A 17,445-nucleotide genomic window follows, 5' to 3' on the forward strand; every position below is an offset into this window, starting at 1 on the left:
CATTTTTATTAAATGTGGATTGAGTGTGAAACTGTTGTAATTCCCTACTATTTCTGTATCAGTTTCAGTGGTGTAAAATTTAACACAACGGCTCCAATTAACAACTAAATTTCTATGCCCCCGGATCGAATGATTGGGGGTATATTGTTTTTGGCCTGTCTGTCATTGTTTGTGTGTTTCTGTCTTAAAACTTTAAGGTTGGTCATAACTTTTGCAATATTGAAGATAAAGTGGTGACAAACTTTAACAGTTTGCAATTTTTAGCTCGACTATTATATATGAAATATATATAGTGGAGCTATCCTACTCACCCCGGCGTTGCCGTTCCCGTGTCCGTTTGCGTGCAAATGTTAAAGTTTGCGTACTACCCCAAATATTTCCTATGTCCTTTGACATATTGCTTTTATATTTTGCATACTTCTTAACCAACATGACCCCAATCTATAAACAAGAGCAGACAACTGTATCAAGCATTTTGACAGAATTATTGCCCCTTTTATACTTAGAATATGCATATTATTGATAAATCTATGTTAAAGTTTGCATACTACCCCAAATATTTCCTTATCCTTTGACATATTGATTTTATATTTTGCATACTTCTTTACCAACATGACCCCAATCTATAAACAAAAGCAGACAAATGTATCAAGCATTTTGACAGAATTATTGCCCCTTTTATACTGAGAATATGCATATTATTGATAAATCTATGTTAAAGTTTGGGTACCACCTCAAATATTTTCTATGTCCTTTGACATTTTGCTTTCATATTTTGCACACTTCTTTACCAACATGATCCCAATCTATAAATAAGAGCAGACAACTGTATCAAGTATTTTGACAGAATTATAGCCCCTTTTATGCTTAGATAATTGAACATTTTGCTTAAATTGCCATAACTTCTTTATTTATGATCACATTTGATTCATACTTTGACAAAACAACACTTACCTGACAAACAACAATGCACTCCGCCCAAACCATCCTGCATGCCCCACCTCAGAATCCCCCTCCTTATTTTTGAAAGATCATCTATTAAATGACCACACACCCATATTATTACCCCCCCCCCCCCCCCCCCCCCCCCTCTCCATGATGGCTTATGTTATACTGTGAAGCACTTGAATAGTCGAGCGCGCTGTCCTCTGACAGCTCTTGTTGTAAAGATTGTCTCTGAAAATATACTGCAAACCAAACAGAAGTGGCTGAAACATTAGCTGTCAGCGTCTGTCAGTTATTATTATTGATTTTAATGTAAGCGATATCCTAGTTAGATTGCAAAACTACCGGGTAGGACCACTTAAATGTGAAAGTATTACACATAATGATTATACTGCATTTGACAAGTTGTATGTTGGTATTTATCGGATTACCAGTCACCGTCTATGATTGATAATAAACAAATACATGAACAAATTGTCACAAAGAACAATAATAAGAACAATAATTAGGCCGGTAAAGCACAGGAGAATTCTTAAATAGTGCGTGTCAGCAATCTGACTGGGACAAAATGTAACTGTATTAAGTTTGAATTAGAATTAAGATCTTTGATGTTCAGATGTTTGGTATTTCTGTTTCTTTTTTCAGATGTGCATTTGTATGGTACTAGGTTGAATTACATAATTCTTAAACATGTATGCAGCATACTGTTAAATTGCAGTTGGCATGATATTTAACATTTTTTGTTATTTGTGTTGTTTGCCATGTGCCAAAAAGTTTATTTATGATACTTTCATATTAACTCAGCTTATGACTTATAAATTATTTTTTTTAGTCCCCTACCGGTTTCACCGGAAGGGACTTATGGTTTTCGCTCTGTGCGTCTGTCTGTCTGTCTGTCTGTCTGTCTCACTTTTCTGGATCCTGCGATATCTTTTAAAGTTCTCAATATTTTTTTCATGAAACTTTAAACATGGATAGATGGCAATATGGACATTATGCATGTCATTTCATTTTGTTCCTACGTCAAAAATTCTGGTTGCTATGGCAACAAATAGACTAGAAATACTGCTGAAAATGGTGGTTTTCTGGATCCTGCGATAACTTTAAAAGTTCTTCATATTTTTCATGAAACTTGAAGCATGGATAGATGGCAATATGGACATTATGCATGTCATTTCATTTTGTTCATACATCAAAAATTTTGGTGGCTATGGAAACAAATAAAAAACAATTCTGACAATGGTAGAATTTCTGACAATGGTGGAGCCGGTAGGGGACATATATATATATATAGTCTTGTTATACTTAATATATTATGGCATTTATCAACATGTGCAATTTACAAAGAGTCAATGAAATTTATATAATACAGTTAATTAAATGATTGTTATTTTAAGTAGGAGGAATGAATCTGCATATAACAATTTTTATGTCATAAAAAAAAGTGGCGACAATTTTTTGGTCCAATATTTTGTAACATGTGTTTGTTTTGTAGCAACATGATAAGACCATGTCAATACTTGATACTTCCTCAATAAGTTGTTCATACTGGTCGTAACAGAACCAAGTCCATTTGATGGCGAATGGGTTTACTATTTACATGAACAGGGAGATAATTTGTTTGCAAAATGTCAAATAGAGTAAGGGCCACATTATTTTGTCAATGTTTGGCCAGGCAGTGCAGTGGTTGGTACACGCATTTTTCACCTAGGCAATGCGGGTTTGATCCCCATTCCAGGCAGCATGTGAGTTTGGTTGAAGGTCACAGTACTGGATAGATGGGGTTTCTCCATGTACTCTGGCTCCCCCACCCCTCTCAGTAAAAGACCCCACAAAAATTGACATTGTAGCTATAATCAAAATTCTTCCCAACTTTTATGTGTAAAGTAAGTTAATTAGATAGTAGTGCTGGGACATACTCCGGGTCCTCACACAATGCAGCCTCATGCGCGGAGGGACCTCATAAACTCTGAAATGCATACTCATATGATTTTGTCATTTGTAAGGCCTGTAAGGCAAATGTCTTTGAACATTTAAATACAACCCTGCAATGGTTTCCCGCTCAACCCTGTCTATGTTTCTTCTGCAGGCGCTGAGCAGGCTCAGGAGTTGGACTCCATGGTGACCAGGCTGGGGCAGGAAAAGGACCGACTACTGGCCCAGGTCAAGGTACGATATCAAACTGTAGGAAAGGTGGGGATGAATTAACTGTCCGTATTGATATGACTAAAAAACTGTTTTATAATGACCAAAATTTCAAAATCAACAAACAAATATACATACTGGTTGTGAACGTAATTCCGGCCTGTACGTAAAATATTGGCCACTTGTATTAATCATTTTCATGATCTAAACACACATATTTTGATTATTTTTAGAATCAACTTGAAAACCAACCCTACTCTTAAGATTTTGCAAATTAAAGAAGCATATCACTGTAAACGTTTGCATGAAAATGTCTCAAACATAACACGAAATATTTCTCACATGGGAAAAGTGACGTCATCATCCATTACTTACGAAAATTATATTCATATAAGAAACAAATATATTTGATACAATTATTATTATTTCTATCTGATAAACTTTATTTAGGTATTTTCTATTAATTGTATAAAAACATACATAAATAACATAAAAAATGGGACCTAAATATAAACTTTTAATATATAAATTACCTCCCTTGATTAGAATATTAATAGGTTACATGTTGTAAAATTAAATATAAGCATTTACTTAAAATCGACACTAAAGTCAACTTTTTAAACAAAATGTTTTTACTTTCTTAGCTATGTTAGAAAAAACTGATAAAAACTATTAAAAATCAATATTTTATTATGAATTTGCAGTTTCCCATTAACAGTGCCTGTTTATATTTATTAAAATAGGTAGGGGGAGTAACTGGTATAATAATGTCGCATATATTTTAAGTTTCAAGTTGATTTTTTTTTGTGTGTAAACCTTTATTAATACACTTAAAATGAGGACATTTGTCTAAAGATATTGCTTTGTAATTGTACCTGCAGATTAAACTGAAAAGTGGCCGATTTTTTTTAGGTACAATTGCCTTCAGAAAATTGATAGTTTATATGTCATTAATTTCTGTTCATAAAAGTAACATACACTGATCTAATTCTATTGAAATTTTCATGCTAGGTGAGTTTTGAACCCAGGATTATATATGTGAAGTTTAGTTTCAGCCAGTTGCCTAAAACAAAATATTTTGTTAAAATAGTCCCAAAAGTGGCCGGAATTACGTACGCGACCAGTATGATAATTTCAGAATAACTTAAAAACAGAGTTGTTAGACTACAAACTCTGACCAAATGTTTTTTTCAGGAACTGCGTAAAGAGCTGTCCGACCGAGACTCAGAGAACAGTTCCTTTGAGATCCGTATCACACAAAGGAACTCACAGCTGATAGAACTCCAGGAGCAGCTGAATGAGAAGTCTGTGGAACTGACCAAACTGGAAAATAAGGTGACCGAATATCAGATACTGCATGATACATTTATACAATATAGTGCAAGGCTTACTCTGCCATTCGCCAAATTAGCCAATGGCTACATATTGACCTATTTGGCTAAAGAAAATTCAATTTGGCTACAACTTTTTATGCCCCGGATCGATAGATCGGGGGGTATATTGTTTTTGGCCTGTCTGTCTGTCATTCTGTCCCAAAACTTTTAGGTTACCTTAAAGTTTTGCAATAACTTTTGAAATATTGAACATGACAACTTGATATTTGGCATGCATGTGTATCTCATGGAGCTGCACATTTTGAGTGGTGAAAGGTCAAGGTCATCCTTCAAGGTCAAAGGTCAAAAATTTAAAAATTTAATATATTAAAGTTTTGCAATAACTTTTGAAATATTGAACATAGCAACTTCATATTTGGCATGCATGTGTATCTCATGGAGCTGCACATTTTGAGTGGTGAAAGGTCAAGGTCATCCTTCAAGGTCAAAGGTCAAAAATTAAAAACTTTAATATATTAAAGTTTTTTAATAACTTTTGAAATATTGAACATAGCAACTTGATATTTGGCATGCATGTGTATCTCATGGAGCTGCACATTTTGAGTGGTGAAAGGTCAAGGTCATCCTTCAAGGTCAAAGGTCGAAAATTAAAAACTTTAATATAGTAAAGTTTTTCAATAACTTTTGAAATATTGAACATAGCAACTTGATATTTGGCATGCATGTGTATTTCATGGAGCTGCACATTTTGAGTGGTGAAAGGTCAAGGTCATCCTTCAAGGTCAAAGTTATAAAAAAGCGGTGCATTAGGGGGCATTGTGTTTCTTTCAAACACATCTCTTGTTATTCATTTAAACATATAAAATAGCCCAAAATAGAAGAATTTGCCATAGCAAGGCGAATTTGGCTAAAGAAACTTTTTAGCTAGTGGAAGCCCTGAAGTGGATGAACTTAATTATGTAGGTATTGATAGATATTGAAAAAACACATCAAATCTCCATTCCTGAGGATCTTGGGTGAATTGTTAACTGATCACATTTATATTTAATTTCCCAAGAAAGATTTTATTGTGCTTTATAATATTTATCAGTAATCTGTTATAAATAATCCAGATATGGACATAATATATGTTCCAGATTATTGTGCTATATTTTTAGAAAAAAATTAAGATCTACATGTAACTAATATTTACAACATAAAACTTAAGCTTATTATAACAGGGGTGTGATTTCTCTTCCTTTCAGCAGATTTCATTCTTTGTAATAGCAAAATTATGAAAGTAAAATTATAATTATACCCCCACAAACAAAGTTTAGGGGGGTATATAGGAGTGAACTTGTCTGTCAGTCGGTCTGTCTGTCGGTCCGTATTAAGTGTCTGCTCTCTAATTCAAGTATTTTTCATCCGATCTTCACCAAACTTGGTCAGAAGTTGTATCTACATGATGTCTAGGCCAAGTTCGAACATGGGCCTTGCTGGGTCAAAAACTAGGTCATGGGGTCACTTAGTGCGTTTTAAACATTCAGCATGTTGTCCGCTCTCTAATTCAAGTAGTTTTCATTCGATCTTCACCAAACTTGGTCAGAAGTTTTATCTAGATGATCTTTAGGCCAAGTTCGAACATGGGCCTTGCCAGCTCAAAAACTAGGTCACGGGGTCACTTAGTGCGTTTTTTTTACATTCAGCATGGTGTCCTCTCTCTTATTCAAGTAGTTTTGATCGGATCTTCACCAAACTTGCTCAGAAGTTTTATCTAGATGATCTGAAGGTCAAGTTCGAACATGGGCCATGCCAGATCAAAAACTAGGTCACAGGGTCACTTTGTACATTTTACACATTGAGCATGGTGTCCGCTCTCTATTTCAAGTAGTTTAAATCCGATCTTCACCACACTTGGTCAGAAGTTGTAACTAGATGATGTGTAGGTCAAGTTCGAACATGGGCCATGCCGGGTCAAAAACTAGGTCACGCAGTCACTTAGTATGTTTTAAACATCGCCATGTTGTCAGCTCTCTAATTCAAGTAGTTTTAATCCAATCTTCACCAAAATTGGTCAGAAGTTGTATCTTGATAACGTCAAGGGCAAGTTTGAATATGGGTCATGCCAGGTCAAAAACAAGGTCACGGGGTCACTTAGTGCGTTTAAAACATCACAATGTTGTCCGCTATTCAATTCAAGTAGTTTTCATCCAAGCTTCACCAAACTTGATCAGATGTTGGATCTAGATGATGTCTAGGTCAAGTTTGAATATGGGTCATGCCGGGTCAAAAACTAGGATACGGGGTATCTTAGTGCATTTTAAACACCTCACCATGTTGTCCGCTCTCTAATTCAAGTAGTTTTCATCCAATCCTCACCAAACTTGGTCACAAGTTTTATCAAAATGATCTCAAGGACAAGTTTGAACATGGGCCATTCCGGGCCTAAAACTAGGTCACGGGGTCACTTAGTGCGGTTTTTAACATTCAGCATGGTGTCCGCTCTCTAATTCAAGTAGTTTAAATCCGATCTTCACCCAACTTTGTCAGAAGTTTTATGGAGATGATCTTAAGGCCAAGTTAGAACATGGGCCTTTCTGGGTCAAAAACTAGGTCAAGGGGTCACTTAGTGCGTTTTAAAAATTGAGAATGGTGTCCGCTGTTTTTTGTGAAGACGACATGCAAAATATTATGTGTCAATGCGTCATGTGGGGGTATTCGTCACGTCTGTGACAAAGCTTTAGTTACAAATAGTTGTTTACATTATAGGATCTGTTTAAAAGCAAACAATTTTGTTGAACCCACTTTGAGGGAAGGGGTATTTTCCTGTCTTGCCAGTGGTGTTTCTTAAATGTTTAAGAGTTGGCTACATAGGCAATGCGTAAACCCTTTCCTGCTAAGAAGCAATGTGAAAAGGGCTATATGCAACCAGTCTGTTCAGGTTTTAAGCTGCTTCATACTCAGCAGTATCTTATCGTTGCAAATAAAGCCTTTTAAGCATTAATCAAATTAAATTTGATTTTCAAACACCGAAAAAAGGCATAAATGAGTGGTAAAATGTAAATACTGATACTCCTAACAGGTGCGTGAGAAAACGCGGCAGGTTTCCTCTCTGGAAGAGCAACTGGAAGAGAAGACATCACAGAGCACTCACCAGACTGCGCGGGTCAAGCAGCTAGAGGCGGAGATAACGGCACGAGAGGAGGAGGCTCAGGCTCTACACAGAGAACTCAGGGACAAACAGGTGAACACTTGAGCTGTTTTGGCATGGTTATTTTTTTTAGGGAAAAACAGGTGATTCTTCTCAATTGTTTTGGCAGAGCTCTTTATTAAATGGTTGAAGGGCCAAGAATAACTTCTCTGGTCAAATTGACAATGGAGATAACTCTGTTGGTTAAGTGCTGGACTACAGATATGAGGATTCCCAAACTTGGCTACATTTGTGTGTGGGATTGGTCGTAAAATCATTCCAAGGGCCATTTATCCTGTACCTCTTATTCTGGTAAGGCCATTGTCATTTACTGGTGTAAGTAAGTGCACTAAATGCATTTAGTACGGTGTAATGGGCTATTTAGTACTGTGTAACCAGCTATTTGGTACTGTGTAACCAGCTATACCAGGAAACGTGCGAGTTCGTTAGCTGGCCAGTGTATTAGTAATTAAATAATGTTGATAACAGCAAAAATTCCTACTTAACAATACAAAACTCTAGTCAAACAATACAATGCCTTTCCTTGTATATTGTCAAAGGTAAAGAATATCAATGCATCTGCTACAAATTAATAACAAACACCCACACTTCTGAAGCATGTGTTTCATGTGTTGTAGCTATGTCTGGTTCCTTTACAGGGTGGGGCAGATGTACAGAGAGAGGAACGGGAGCGGGTACAGAAGATACACCAGGAGCAGTGCAAGGACTACCAGAAACAGATAGACATAGTAGGTTGTGTTTGATTATAGACATAGTATGTGGTGTTTGATTATAGACATAGTAGGTGGTGTTTGATTATAGACATAGTAGGTGGTGTTTGATAATAGACATAGTAGGTGGTGTTTCATTATAGACCATAGTAGGTTGTGTTTGATTATGGACATAGTAGGTTGTGTTTGATTATAGACATAGTAGGTTGTGTTTACTAATAGACATAGTAGGTTATGTTTACTAATAGACATAGTTGGTTGTGTTTACTAATAGACATAGTTGGTTGTCTTTACTTAAAGACATAGTAGGTTGTGTTTACTAATAGACATAGTAGGTTATGTTTATTAATAGACATAGTAGGTTGTGTTTACTAATAGACATAGTAGGTTATGTTTACTAATAGACATAGTAGGTTGTGTTTACTAATAGACATAGTAGGTTGTGTTTACTAATAGACATAGTAGGTTGTGTTTACTAATAGACATAGTAGGTTATGTTTACTAATGGACATAGTAGGTTATGTTTACTAATAGACATAGTAGGTTGTGTTTACTAATATACATAGTAGGTAATGTTTGCTAATAGACATAGTAGGTTATGTTTTTTAGGAGACATGGTAGGTTGTGTTTGCTAAGAGTAAAGTTTTTTTTCAGACCTAGCGCTATGCTGATCATTTTGGAAGTTTCTTCGATTTTAAGAGTTGTATATTAGAGGTCCTGTGTATTTCTTGTATATATATTAACTTCCAAAGTCAAGGTCATTCAAAAAGGTCAATGGTAAAGTTTAGCTGCAAAATACATGTAGCTTGTTCAGACCATAACTAGATATCATTTATACAAACTTAAAACGAAGTATAAAAAAGTTCATCTTTTTGACGTATGTGACCTCTTGGGCAAAGGTCAAGTCCACATTAAAGGTCAATCGTTAAACAAAGGCATGGTTTATCTTAATAAATAAAAACAATCATTATTTACAATTATCTAGATACAGGTTGTCAACAGGCATCTAGTCTAATTTGTATACATACTGTCCTGTGAGAGACCAAAACTGGAATTTTTAACCTAATTGTAGTTGAGCCTGCTTCTAAAGTGGAAATGGTATGTCATGTTTCTTCTAAATAAAATTCACAAAAAATAATTTTGCTCTTTACAGCTTTCTGTATTGTAATATTAAATAAAGTAAGATATTATGACTTATTATGAAAAAAGATACATTTGGGCCGTGCTGTGTGAAAAAGGGGTTAAATGCATGCGCATAAAGTGTCATCCCAGATTAGCCTGTAAAGTCTGCACAGGCTTACCAGGGACAACACTTTCCGCTTTTATGATATTTTTTGTTTCAAGAAAGTCTCTTCTTAGCAAAAATCAAGTTTAGGCGGAAAGTGTTGTCCCTGATTAGCCTGTACGGACTGCACAGGATAATCTGGGATGACACTTTACACACATGCAGTAAACCCCCTTTTCACAGAGAACGGCTTATTTAAATGTTTCTACAGATGAAGATATGTATCAAATTTTGAAGCTTTTTATGCCCCCCTTTGAAGAAGAGGGGGTATATTGCTTTGCTCATGTTGGTCGGTCGCTCTGTCGGTCTGTCCACCAGGTGGTTTCCGGATGATAACTCAAGAACGCTTGGGCTTAGGATCATGAAACTTCATAGGTACATTGATCATGACTCACAGATGACCCCTATTGATTTTGAGGTCACTAGGTCAAAGGTCAAGGCATGGTGACCCGAAATAGTAAAATGGTTTCCGGATTATAACTCAAGAACGCTTAGGCCTAGGATCATGAAAGTTGATAGGTAGATTGATCATGACTTGCAGATGACCCTATTGATTTTCAGGTCACTAGGTCAAAGGTCAAGGTCACAGTGATCCAAGATAGTAAAATGATTTCCGGATGATAACTCAAGAACGCTTAGGCCGAGGATCATGGAACTTGATAGGTAGATTGATCATGACTCGCAGATGACCCTTAATTATTTTCAGGTCACTAGGTCAAAGGTCAAGGTCACAGTGACCCAAAATAGTAAAATGGTTTCCGGATGATAACTCAAGAACGCTTATGCCTAGGATCATGAAACTTAGTAGGTAGATTGATAATGGCTAGCAGATGACCCCTATTGATTTTCAGGTCACTAGGTCAAAGGTCAAGGTCACGGTGACCCGAAATAGTAAAATGGTTTCCGGATGATAACTCAAGAAGGCTTATGCCTAGGATCATGAAACTTCATAGGTACATTGATCATGACTCGCAGATTACCCCTATTGACTTTCAGGTCACAAGGTCAAAGGTCAAGGTCACGGTGACCCGAAATAGTAAAATGGTTTCCGTATGATAACTCAAGAACGCTTATGCCTAGGATCATGAAACTTGATAGGTAGATTGATCATGACTGGCAGTTGACCCCTATTGACTTTCAGGTCACAATATCAAAGGTCAAGGTCACGGTGACCTGAAATAGTAAAATGATTTCCTGATGATAACTCAAGAACGCTAATGGCTACGATCATAAAACTTCATAGGTACATTGATCATGACTCGCAGATGACCCCTATTGATTTTCAGGTCACTTGGTCAAAGGTCAAGGTCACGATGACCCAAATAGTAAAATGGTTTCTGGATGATAACTCAAGAACGCTTATGGCTAGGATCATGAAACTTCATAGGTACATTGATCATGATTGGCAGATGACCCCTATAGATTTTCAGGTCACTAGGTCAAAGGTCAAGGTCACATTGACAAAAAACATATTCACACAATGGCTGTCACTACAACGGAGAGCCCATATGGGGGGCATGCATGTTTTACAAACAGCCCTTGTTTTAAGTTTTATCAACAACACAACACATATTTCCCCACAGCTGCAAGAGAGGGTTGAGAACAAGTCTAGTCAGGCCTTGGAGTGGGAGAAGCAGACCGACATCTTGCGGCGAGAAATCTCTGATAAATCTCATAGACTCCATGACACCGAGCAAGCTCTTGCAAGAACAGAAAAGGTAAACCTGAATTTATTATTATTTTGTTTGATAATTAATTCATTCTTTTTTTTTGCTCAACTTTGGTGAGGTTTTGTGATCACCTTTTGTCTGTTGTGCATTGTTTGTTGTGTGTCGTCAACACTCTAGAGGTCACGTTTATTGCTCAATCTTCAGGAAACTACTGTAAGTCAGATCATTGGTTCAATGACATTAAGACTTTGTTTGACACTAGGTTTATGTGAGTTAAACAAAATAGGTCACCAGGGCTGGTATTCATAAGGCTCCTAAGGCAAATCTTTACATAAGCTGGATTTAAGGGAAAATTGCTATTTTTTATTGAAATGCTAATGATTTCACTTTTGTGATTCCAAAATACTGTTCTTCTATGCAAAATTTACTTGAATATAGCAATTAAATGAAAAAAGACACCAAAATGAAAGAACAAAAGACTTCAGGAATTTTTAATTTTTTAAGGAATTTTAAGTTTACCCTTAGGAGCTTTATGAATACCAGCCCAGGTCAAATAAAAGAACAAGCTTGTTGACACTCTATAAGTCAAATTTATAGTGCAATCTTCTTTTAACTTGCTTATAACATTCGTTCTAATGATATCTTGAAATGAAGGCTTTAAAACTTGAATTTAGTAAGAAAGGTCATAAATTTAATTTGATTTTCTTAAAGATTACAAATGTCGCAGAGTGCATATCCGAGAGGGAAAGGTTTAAACATTTTTCATGGAAGGATTTAGAAAACAAGAAGGAAAATGCCTATATGCAAACTGCATAAAACCAGAACAGCCTTCGAGTAACTAGCAGTCTGTTCAGGCTTGATGCTGTTTGCTGCTCATCAGTACCATAGGTTTACTTGACAGGGAAAAGTTTCTTGTTTTCAGGATTTAGAAGACAAGAAGGAGCAGACTCGTGAGATGCTACGACAGCTGGAGTCCCAGGCGAGGGACGGCACCAACCAGATACGGCAGCTAGAGACCGCCCTGAACCTGTGCAAGGACGAGATCAAGACGTACATAGGGGCCCTTGAGGAGAACAAGGCCCAGTATGACAAGGAGGTCAGGCATCGCGAGGAGAAGATCAAATATCTCACTAGACAGAATAAGGTTTGTATTGTTTTATACAGTAAAGCCCTGTTATACAAACACTTAAGGGTCTCAATAATAAAACTATTAGTAAATTGAACATGCTCATTATCCAATCTCACTAGAAAGAATATGGTGGGTGGACGGTTGTGTATTGTATAGTAGAACTTAGCTTATATCAACACTTTAGGGTCTTGATTAAAATGGTTTTATTAGCTGGATGATTGGTTAAGGCCATTATGTATATGAACATTTCTGAAGTTTTTCATAGTTTTAAAGAAACTACTATTAAATAAATATTGTGCAGCATATTAACTTTAAGTAGGATAGAAAATGAATTTTAGGAATGTGTAGGTATGTAAAAAGTAATGGCCAAATTATAGAGTATTCAAATATTTTTTTATGCAAAGATTAAATTAAACTTATGAATTAATTAGGTACTAGGTCACCAGCTGGAGGTGAAAGGTCAGGAGTGCGAACATCTGGAGAAGGCGGAGACAGAGAGCCAGGCCATGATTGAGCAGAGCACAGCCCGCATACATGACCTGGAAGAGATGCAGGCAAAACTGCAGAAACAGGTCAGCTGAAGGAATGTTAGATGTGTGGCAGTGGGAATGTGTGTGGTGTGGCAGTGGGAGTGTGTGATGGTGGGAATATTATATGTTTGGCTGTGGGCCTGTGTGAGGTGTGGCAGTGGAAGTGTTGGAGGTGTGTCAGTGGGAATGTGTGTGGTGTTGCAGTCGAAATGTGTGAGGTGTGGCAGTGGGAGTTTGTGGCTGTGGGAATGTCATATGTTTGTCTGTGGGCCTGTGTGAGGTGTGGCAGTGGGAGTGTGTGAGGTGTGGCAGTGGGAATGTGTGTGGTGTGTCAGTGGGAATGTGTGAGGTGTGGTAGTGGAAATGTGTGTGGTGTAGCAGTGGGAATGTGTGAGGTGTGTCAGTGGGAATGTGTGAGTTGTTGCAGTGGAAATGTGTGTGGTGTGGCAGTGGGAGTGTGTGAGGTGTGGCAGTGGGAATGTGTGTGGTGTGGCAGTGGGAGTGTGGGAGGTGTGTCAGTGGGAATGTGTGTGGTGTGTTAGTGGGAATGTGTGAGTTGTTGCAGTGAAAATGTGTGTGATGTGGCAGTTGGAATGTGTGCGGTGTGGCAGTGGGAATGTGTGAGGTGTGGGAATGGGTGTGGTGTGGCAGTTGGAATGGGTGTGGTGTGGTAGTGGAAATTTGTGAGGTGTGGCAGTGGGAATGTGAGGTGTGGCATTAGGAATGGGTGTGGTGTGGCAGTGGGAATGTGTGAAGTGTGGCAGTCGGAATGTGTGTGGTGTGGCATTGGCAATGTGTGTGGTGTGGCAGTGGGAATGTGTGTAGTGTGTAAGTGTGAATGTGTGTGGTGTGGTAGTGGGAATGTGTGTGGTGTGGCAGTGGGAATGTGTTTGTTATGGCAGTGGGAATAGGCCATGTGTGGCAGTGTGAATGTAAGGTGGGGCAGTGAGAATAAGGGAGGGGTAATAGTGGGAACAGGTGTAACAGGGAGGATGTGGTGAGTGTTACAGTGATAATAGATGTGGATTTGTTGATAAGGTTGTTTTCATTTGATTTTGTTTGTGCTTGTGAAGCCACTTTCTTTAGTGTGTTATCAAAATAAAAATGAAAAGAAATAAATACAAATTATGGCATAAAAAGAATACTAGGTTACTTTGGATACAAATAAGCTTATTTGCTCAGAATTAAGCCATGAACCACTCTTCAAATCTCATGTTTTAGGCTTTTAACCACATTAAAATATTTTGATCAAATCGCCAAAGCACAAAGGTTTTCTAAACAAGACTAAATAAACCTGTCTGTTTTCCTCTTGCCAAAGTTCAAAAGTTTCCAAAGCGAGTCTAAATAAACTTTTCTGTATGCAACTCGCCGAGGCTCAAAGTTTTTTATAAAGCAAAGCCAAGTAAACTCATCTGAATTCAACAGGCAAAGGCTAAAATGTTTCCTAAGTTAAGCTGTATAAACTCATCTGCATTTAACCCATTCATGCCTAGCGTCCTGAAAAAAGGACATTGCAAACAGCGTAGACCCAGATGAGACGCCACATGATGCTGCGTCTCATCTGGGTCTGCGCTGTTTGCTTAAAGGAATTTCTGTAAGAAATATTCTAAATATAGAAATAAGTATACTAAACATCCCTAATTTTGGAAATAAATTGATCCAATTTAGAAGGATGGGAGAGTCCACTAGGCATAAATGGGTTAACTTGCCAAGGCTCAATGGTAACTAAGCTACCTTGTAAGCTAAATAAACTTATCTGTATTCAATTCGCAAAGGCATTAAAGGGACCTTTTCACAGATTTTGGCATTTTTTAACTTATTCATTAAATGCTTTATATCGATAAATGTAAACATTGGATCGTAAAAGCTCCAGTAAAAAATCAAGAATAAAATTAAAAAAAGGAAAAGAACATTGCCCGGAACAGGTTTCGAACCAGTGACCCCTGGAGTCCTGCCAGAGTCCTGAAGTAAAAACGCTCTAGCCTACTGAGCTCTTCCGCCAAGTACACGTACTAGACGTATTTTATACCTTATATAAGCAATCTTCGTAGTTTCACAAAATTTAACGACAAAAACAGAACTCTTCAAATTATTCAATCGTTTCGCGTTGCAACGCTTTATAATTTTTAGGTTTTAAAATCGTCAAAAGATGCATATAATGGCTATATTAGACCATGGTAAATGTTCAGTATTACTGTTTCCTCACAATTATCATAACTAAAACGAAAATTTGCGAATTTGAAACAACTTTTTTCAATTTTGTCAATTTACCAAAGCGTGAAAAGATCCCTTTAAGGTATTCTAAGCTTAGCTGAAAACACTTAGTTGTATTCCTCACTGACCTTGTACTTATCAATTTTTCCCTCTATAAGATCTCCAGCCTAGAGCGTGAGCTGTTGAACGGCAATGCTCAGTGGATGAGTGACCAGCAGAGCAAGGATGTGCAGCTGAAGAACGCCTGTGAGGACCTCGAGCGTAAAACCATCCAGCTTAGAGAGCTCTCCAGCAAACTCAAGTCTGTAGAGGAGGAAAGGTAATGTCTCACTGTCTTGTGCTAATATAAATAACAATGCCGCAAAACCCCGGAAAGCTCTTCCAAAATCATGTAAAGGAAAGGTTACGTCTGTCTGTCTTGATTATCAGTTGAAAATGACGAGAAAAAAACACCTGGAAACCGTTTCAAAATCATGTAAAATAAACTAGTGAAAAAAAAACTGAATGAAAACTGCTTTAAAACCAATAATGAATTAGTGACCCTTGATCATTTGACCACTCTTGTGCAAAAGAATGATGAACGGATCAATATTACACTGTAATGGATTATCATATCTGCTCCATAATGACAGGCAGCTCGCGTGGTTCTGTGAAATGTTGTCATGGGGACTGTACCAAATAAAGAAATTATATAAAAATTGCGAATAATTCATAAAAAATTGATCCGCGGCAAATTGTCAACCATTTAAAGTTATTTATCTGAACATCAATTAAAAAGAAGTCTCTAAGTTGGACATTGAGGCATTGTGAAACCTTGCAAAAGCTGGACTGTTGATGATTATACTCACCTTATGGTGTGTTACTAACCACTGAAGTGTGGTCATGGTTGATACTTTATTTAACTTTGATAAGAAAAATATCCTGAAAATTTCGCTCTCAGGAATCGGCTGTCCTCCGAAGTGGACCTGCTTGACGCCCAGCTCCATGATGAGCAGGACGAGCATGATTCCAAGAGCGACCGCATTGCCAAGCTCGAACGTGACCTGAGGGACATGCGGGTACAACTCGAGCACAAGATTGAGCTGGTGACAGACTTTGAGGAGCAGCTGACACAGAAGAACGGCGATATGGAGCAGCAGCTGCAACTTGTGGGTGACCTTGACCACGAGATCAAACGCTTCCAGGTGGGGATTTTCGGACTTTTTTTGTTTGTTAAAAGAAAAACGGGTTTCGGGATTGTGGTAATTTTTTGGTGTTGGAAATTTTGTATTTCAATAGAAAATGGTTCAATGGATTTTTTATGGGGATTTGCATAGAAAATTGGTCATATGAATTATGGTACTTTTTTGGGGTAGTAAACTTTCGACTTAGTGATGGTGACTGTTGTAGAAACTTATGTATCATGTCTCTGACACAACCATGACCTGTGCGGGCTGATTGCTGGACACACTTGGTGGAACGGGTCTCATACATCACGGGCATATATGAGCTTTGACCGGACAAGTGCTATCTAGGCATTTTTGCGGCAGTTTACAAGGCTGCTTGGAATTGTTGTTAGTTTTCATGTTAGAAGGATGTTCCCATGCATGGTAGCAGTAAGATCTGACTTTAAGGAATTCCAGAGTTCATGGACTGATGAGTTGTTGTAGAACATGTTGACTTTCATAGCAAATAGGTCACTGAACTATGGTGACATGTGTAGAAAATGAGTTACGGAATTAAGTTAACTTTGGTAGAAAATGTGTTACTCGCTGATTTTGACTTTGTAGAAGATGGGTTACTAAAACTGACTTCCAGCTTGCAACAATTCTTGTATAACAGCTGTTCTATTTTTCATGCTATGCCATTGGTTCCTACAGGACCTCCATGAAGGCAACTGTGAGCGTATAGCCGATCTTGAGAAGCAGCTGGACAAGGCAGGCTACGAGGCCAAGGCCAGGGATGAGATGATTGATGATCTCAAAGACTCTCTCAGGTACAGTGATTTTCTCTTACCTGTTTTTTTGCCAGATGGGCTTGTTAAGTTGTGGGACCCATGGGCCTGTGTTCACCAACTTCCACAGAGTATTACAAAAGTCATAAAATTGGTAAAATTCTTTCATTAATTATCATGCCATTGCAATGTTGGTGTTTTTATGCCCCCTGTAGAGTGGCATAAGGATGTCACACTGTATGTCCGTCAGTCTGTCCGGAATTCCGTTTTCTGGGGTTTTTTTATGCAACACTTTCAGATATTAAGCTGATTTTTGGTATGTGCGTATTTCTACATGACATATGGCCATATTCCACTACG

The 17,445-nt window shown here is 37.6% G+C and overlaps 1 protein-coding gene across 2 annotated transcripts in view; it reads left to right on the top strand.

The window, feature by feature from the left end:
- Positions 1 to 17,445, top strand: part of LOC127837292 (coiled-coil domain-containing protein 18-like) — a 90,316-nt gene that overhangs the window by 26,028 nt on the left and 46,843 nt on the right. Inside the window, exons 13-23 of one of the 2 annotated variants that reach the window (XM_052364205.1) lie at positions 1,591 to 1,605; positions 3,035 to 3,114; positions 4,285 to 4,425; positions 7,486 to 7,647; positions 8,253 to 8,342; positions 11,193 to 11,327; positions 12,202 to 12,423; positions 12,840 to 12,980; positions 15,311 to 15,471; positions 16,093 to 16,336; positions 17,012 to 17,127. In XM_052364205.1, the coding sequence (XP_052220165.1) occupies positions 1,591 to 1,605; positions 3,035 to 3,114; positions 4,285 to 4,425; positions 7,486 to 7,647; positions 8,253 to 8,342; positions 11,193 to 11,327; positions 12,202 to 12,423; positions 12,840 to 12,980; positions 15,311 to 15,471; positions 16,093 to 16,336; positions 17,012 to 17,127 (1,507 nt within the window). The remainder of the gene's footprint in view (positions 1 to 1,590; positions 1,606 to 3,034; positions 3,115 to 4,284; positions 4,426 to 7,485; positions 7,648 to 8,252; positions 8,343 to 11,192; positions 11,328 to 12,201; positions 12,424 to 12,839; positions 12,981 to 15,310; positions 15,472 to 16,092; positions 16,337 to 17,011; positions 17,128 to 17,445) is intronic. The other variant, XM_052364206.1, reaches the window with a different exon arrangement.

The sequence above is a fragment of the Dreissena polymorpha genome, chromosome 7 (assembly GCF_020536995.1).
Source record: "Dreissena polymorpha isolate Duluth1 chromosome 7, UMN_Dpol_1.0, whole genome shotgun sequence".
Taxonomy (NCBI): domain Eukaryota; kingdom Metazoa; phylum Mollusca; class Bivalvia; order Myida; family Dreissenidae; genus Dreissena; species Dreissena polymorpha.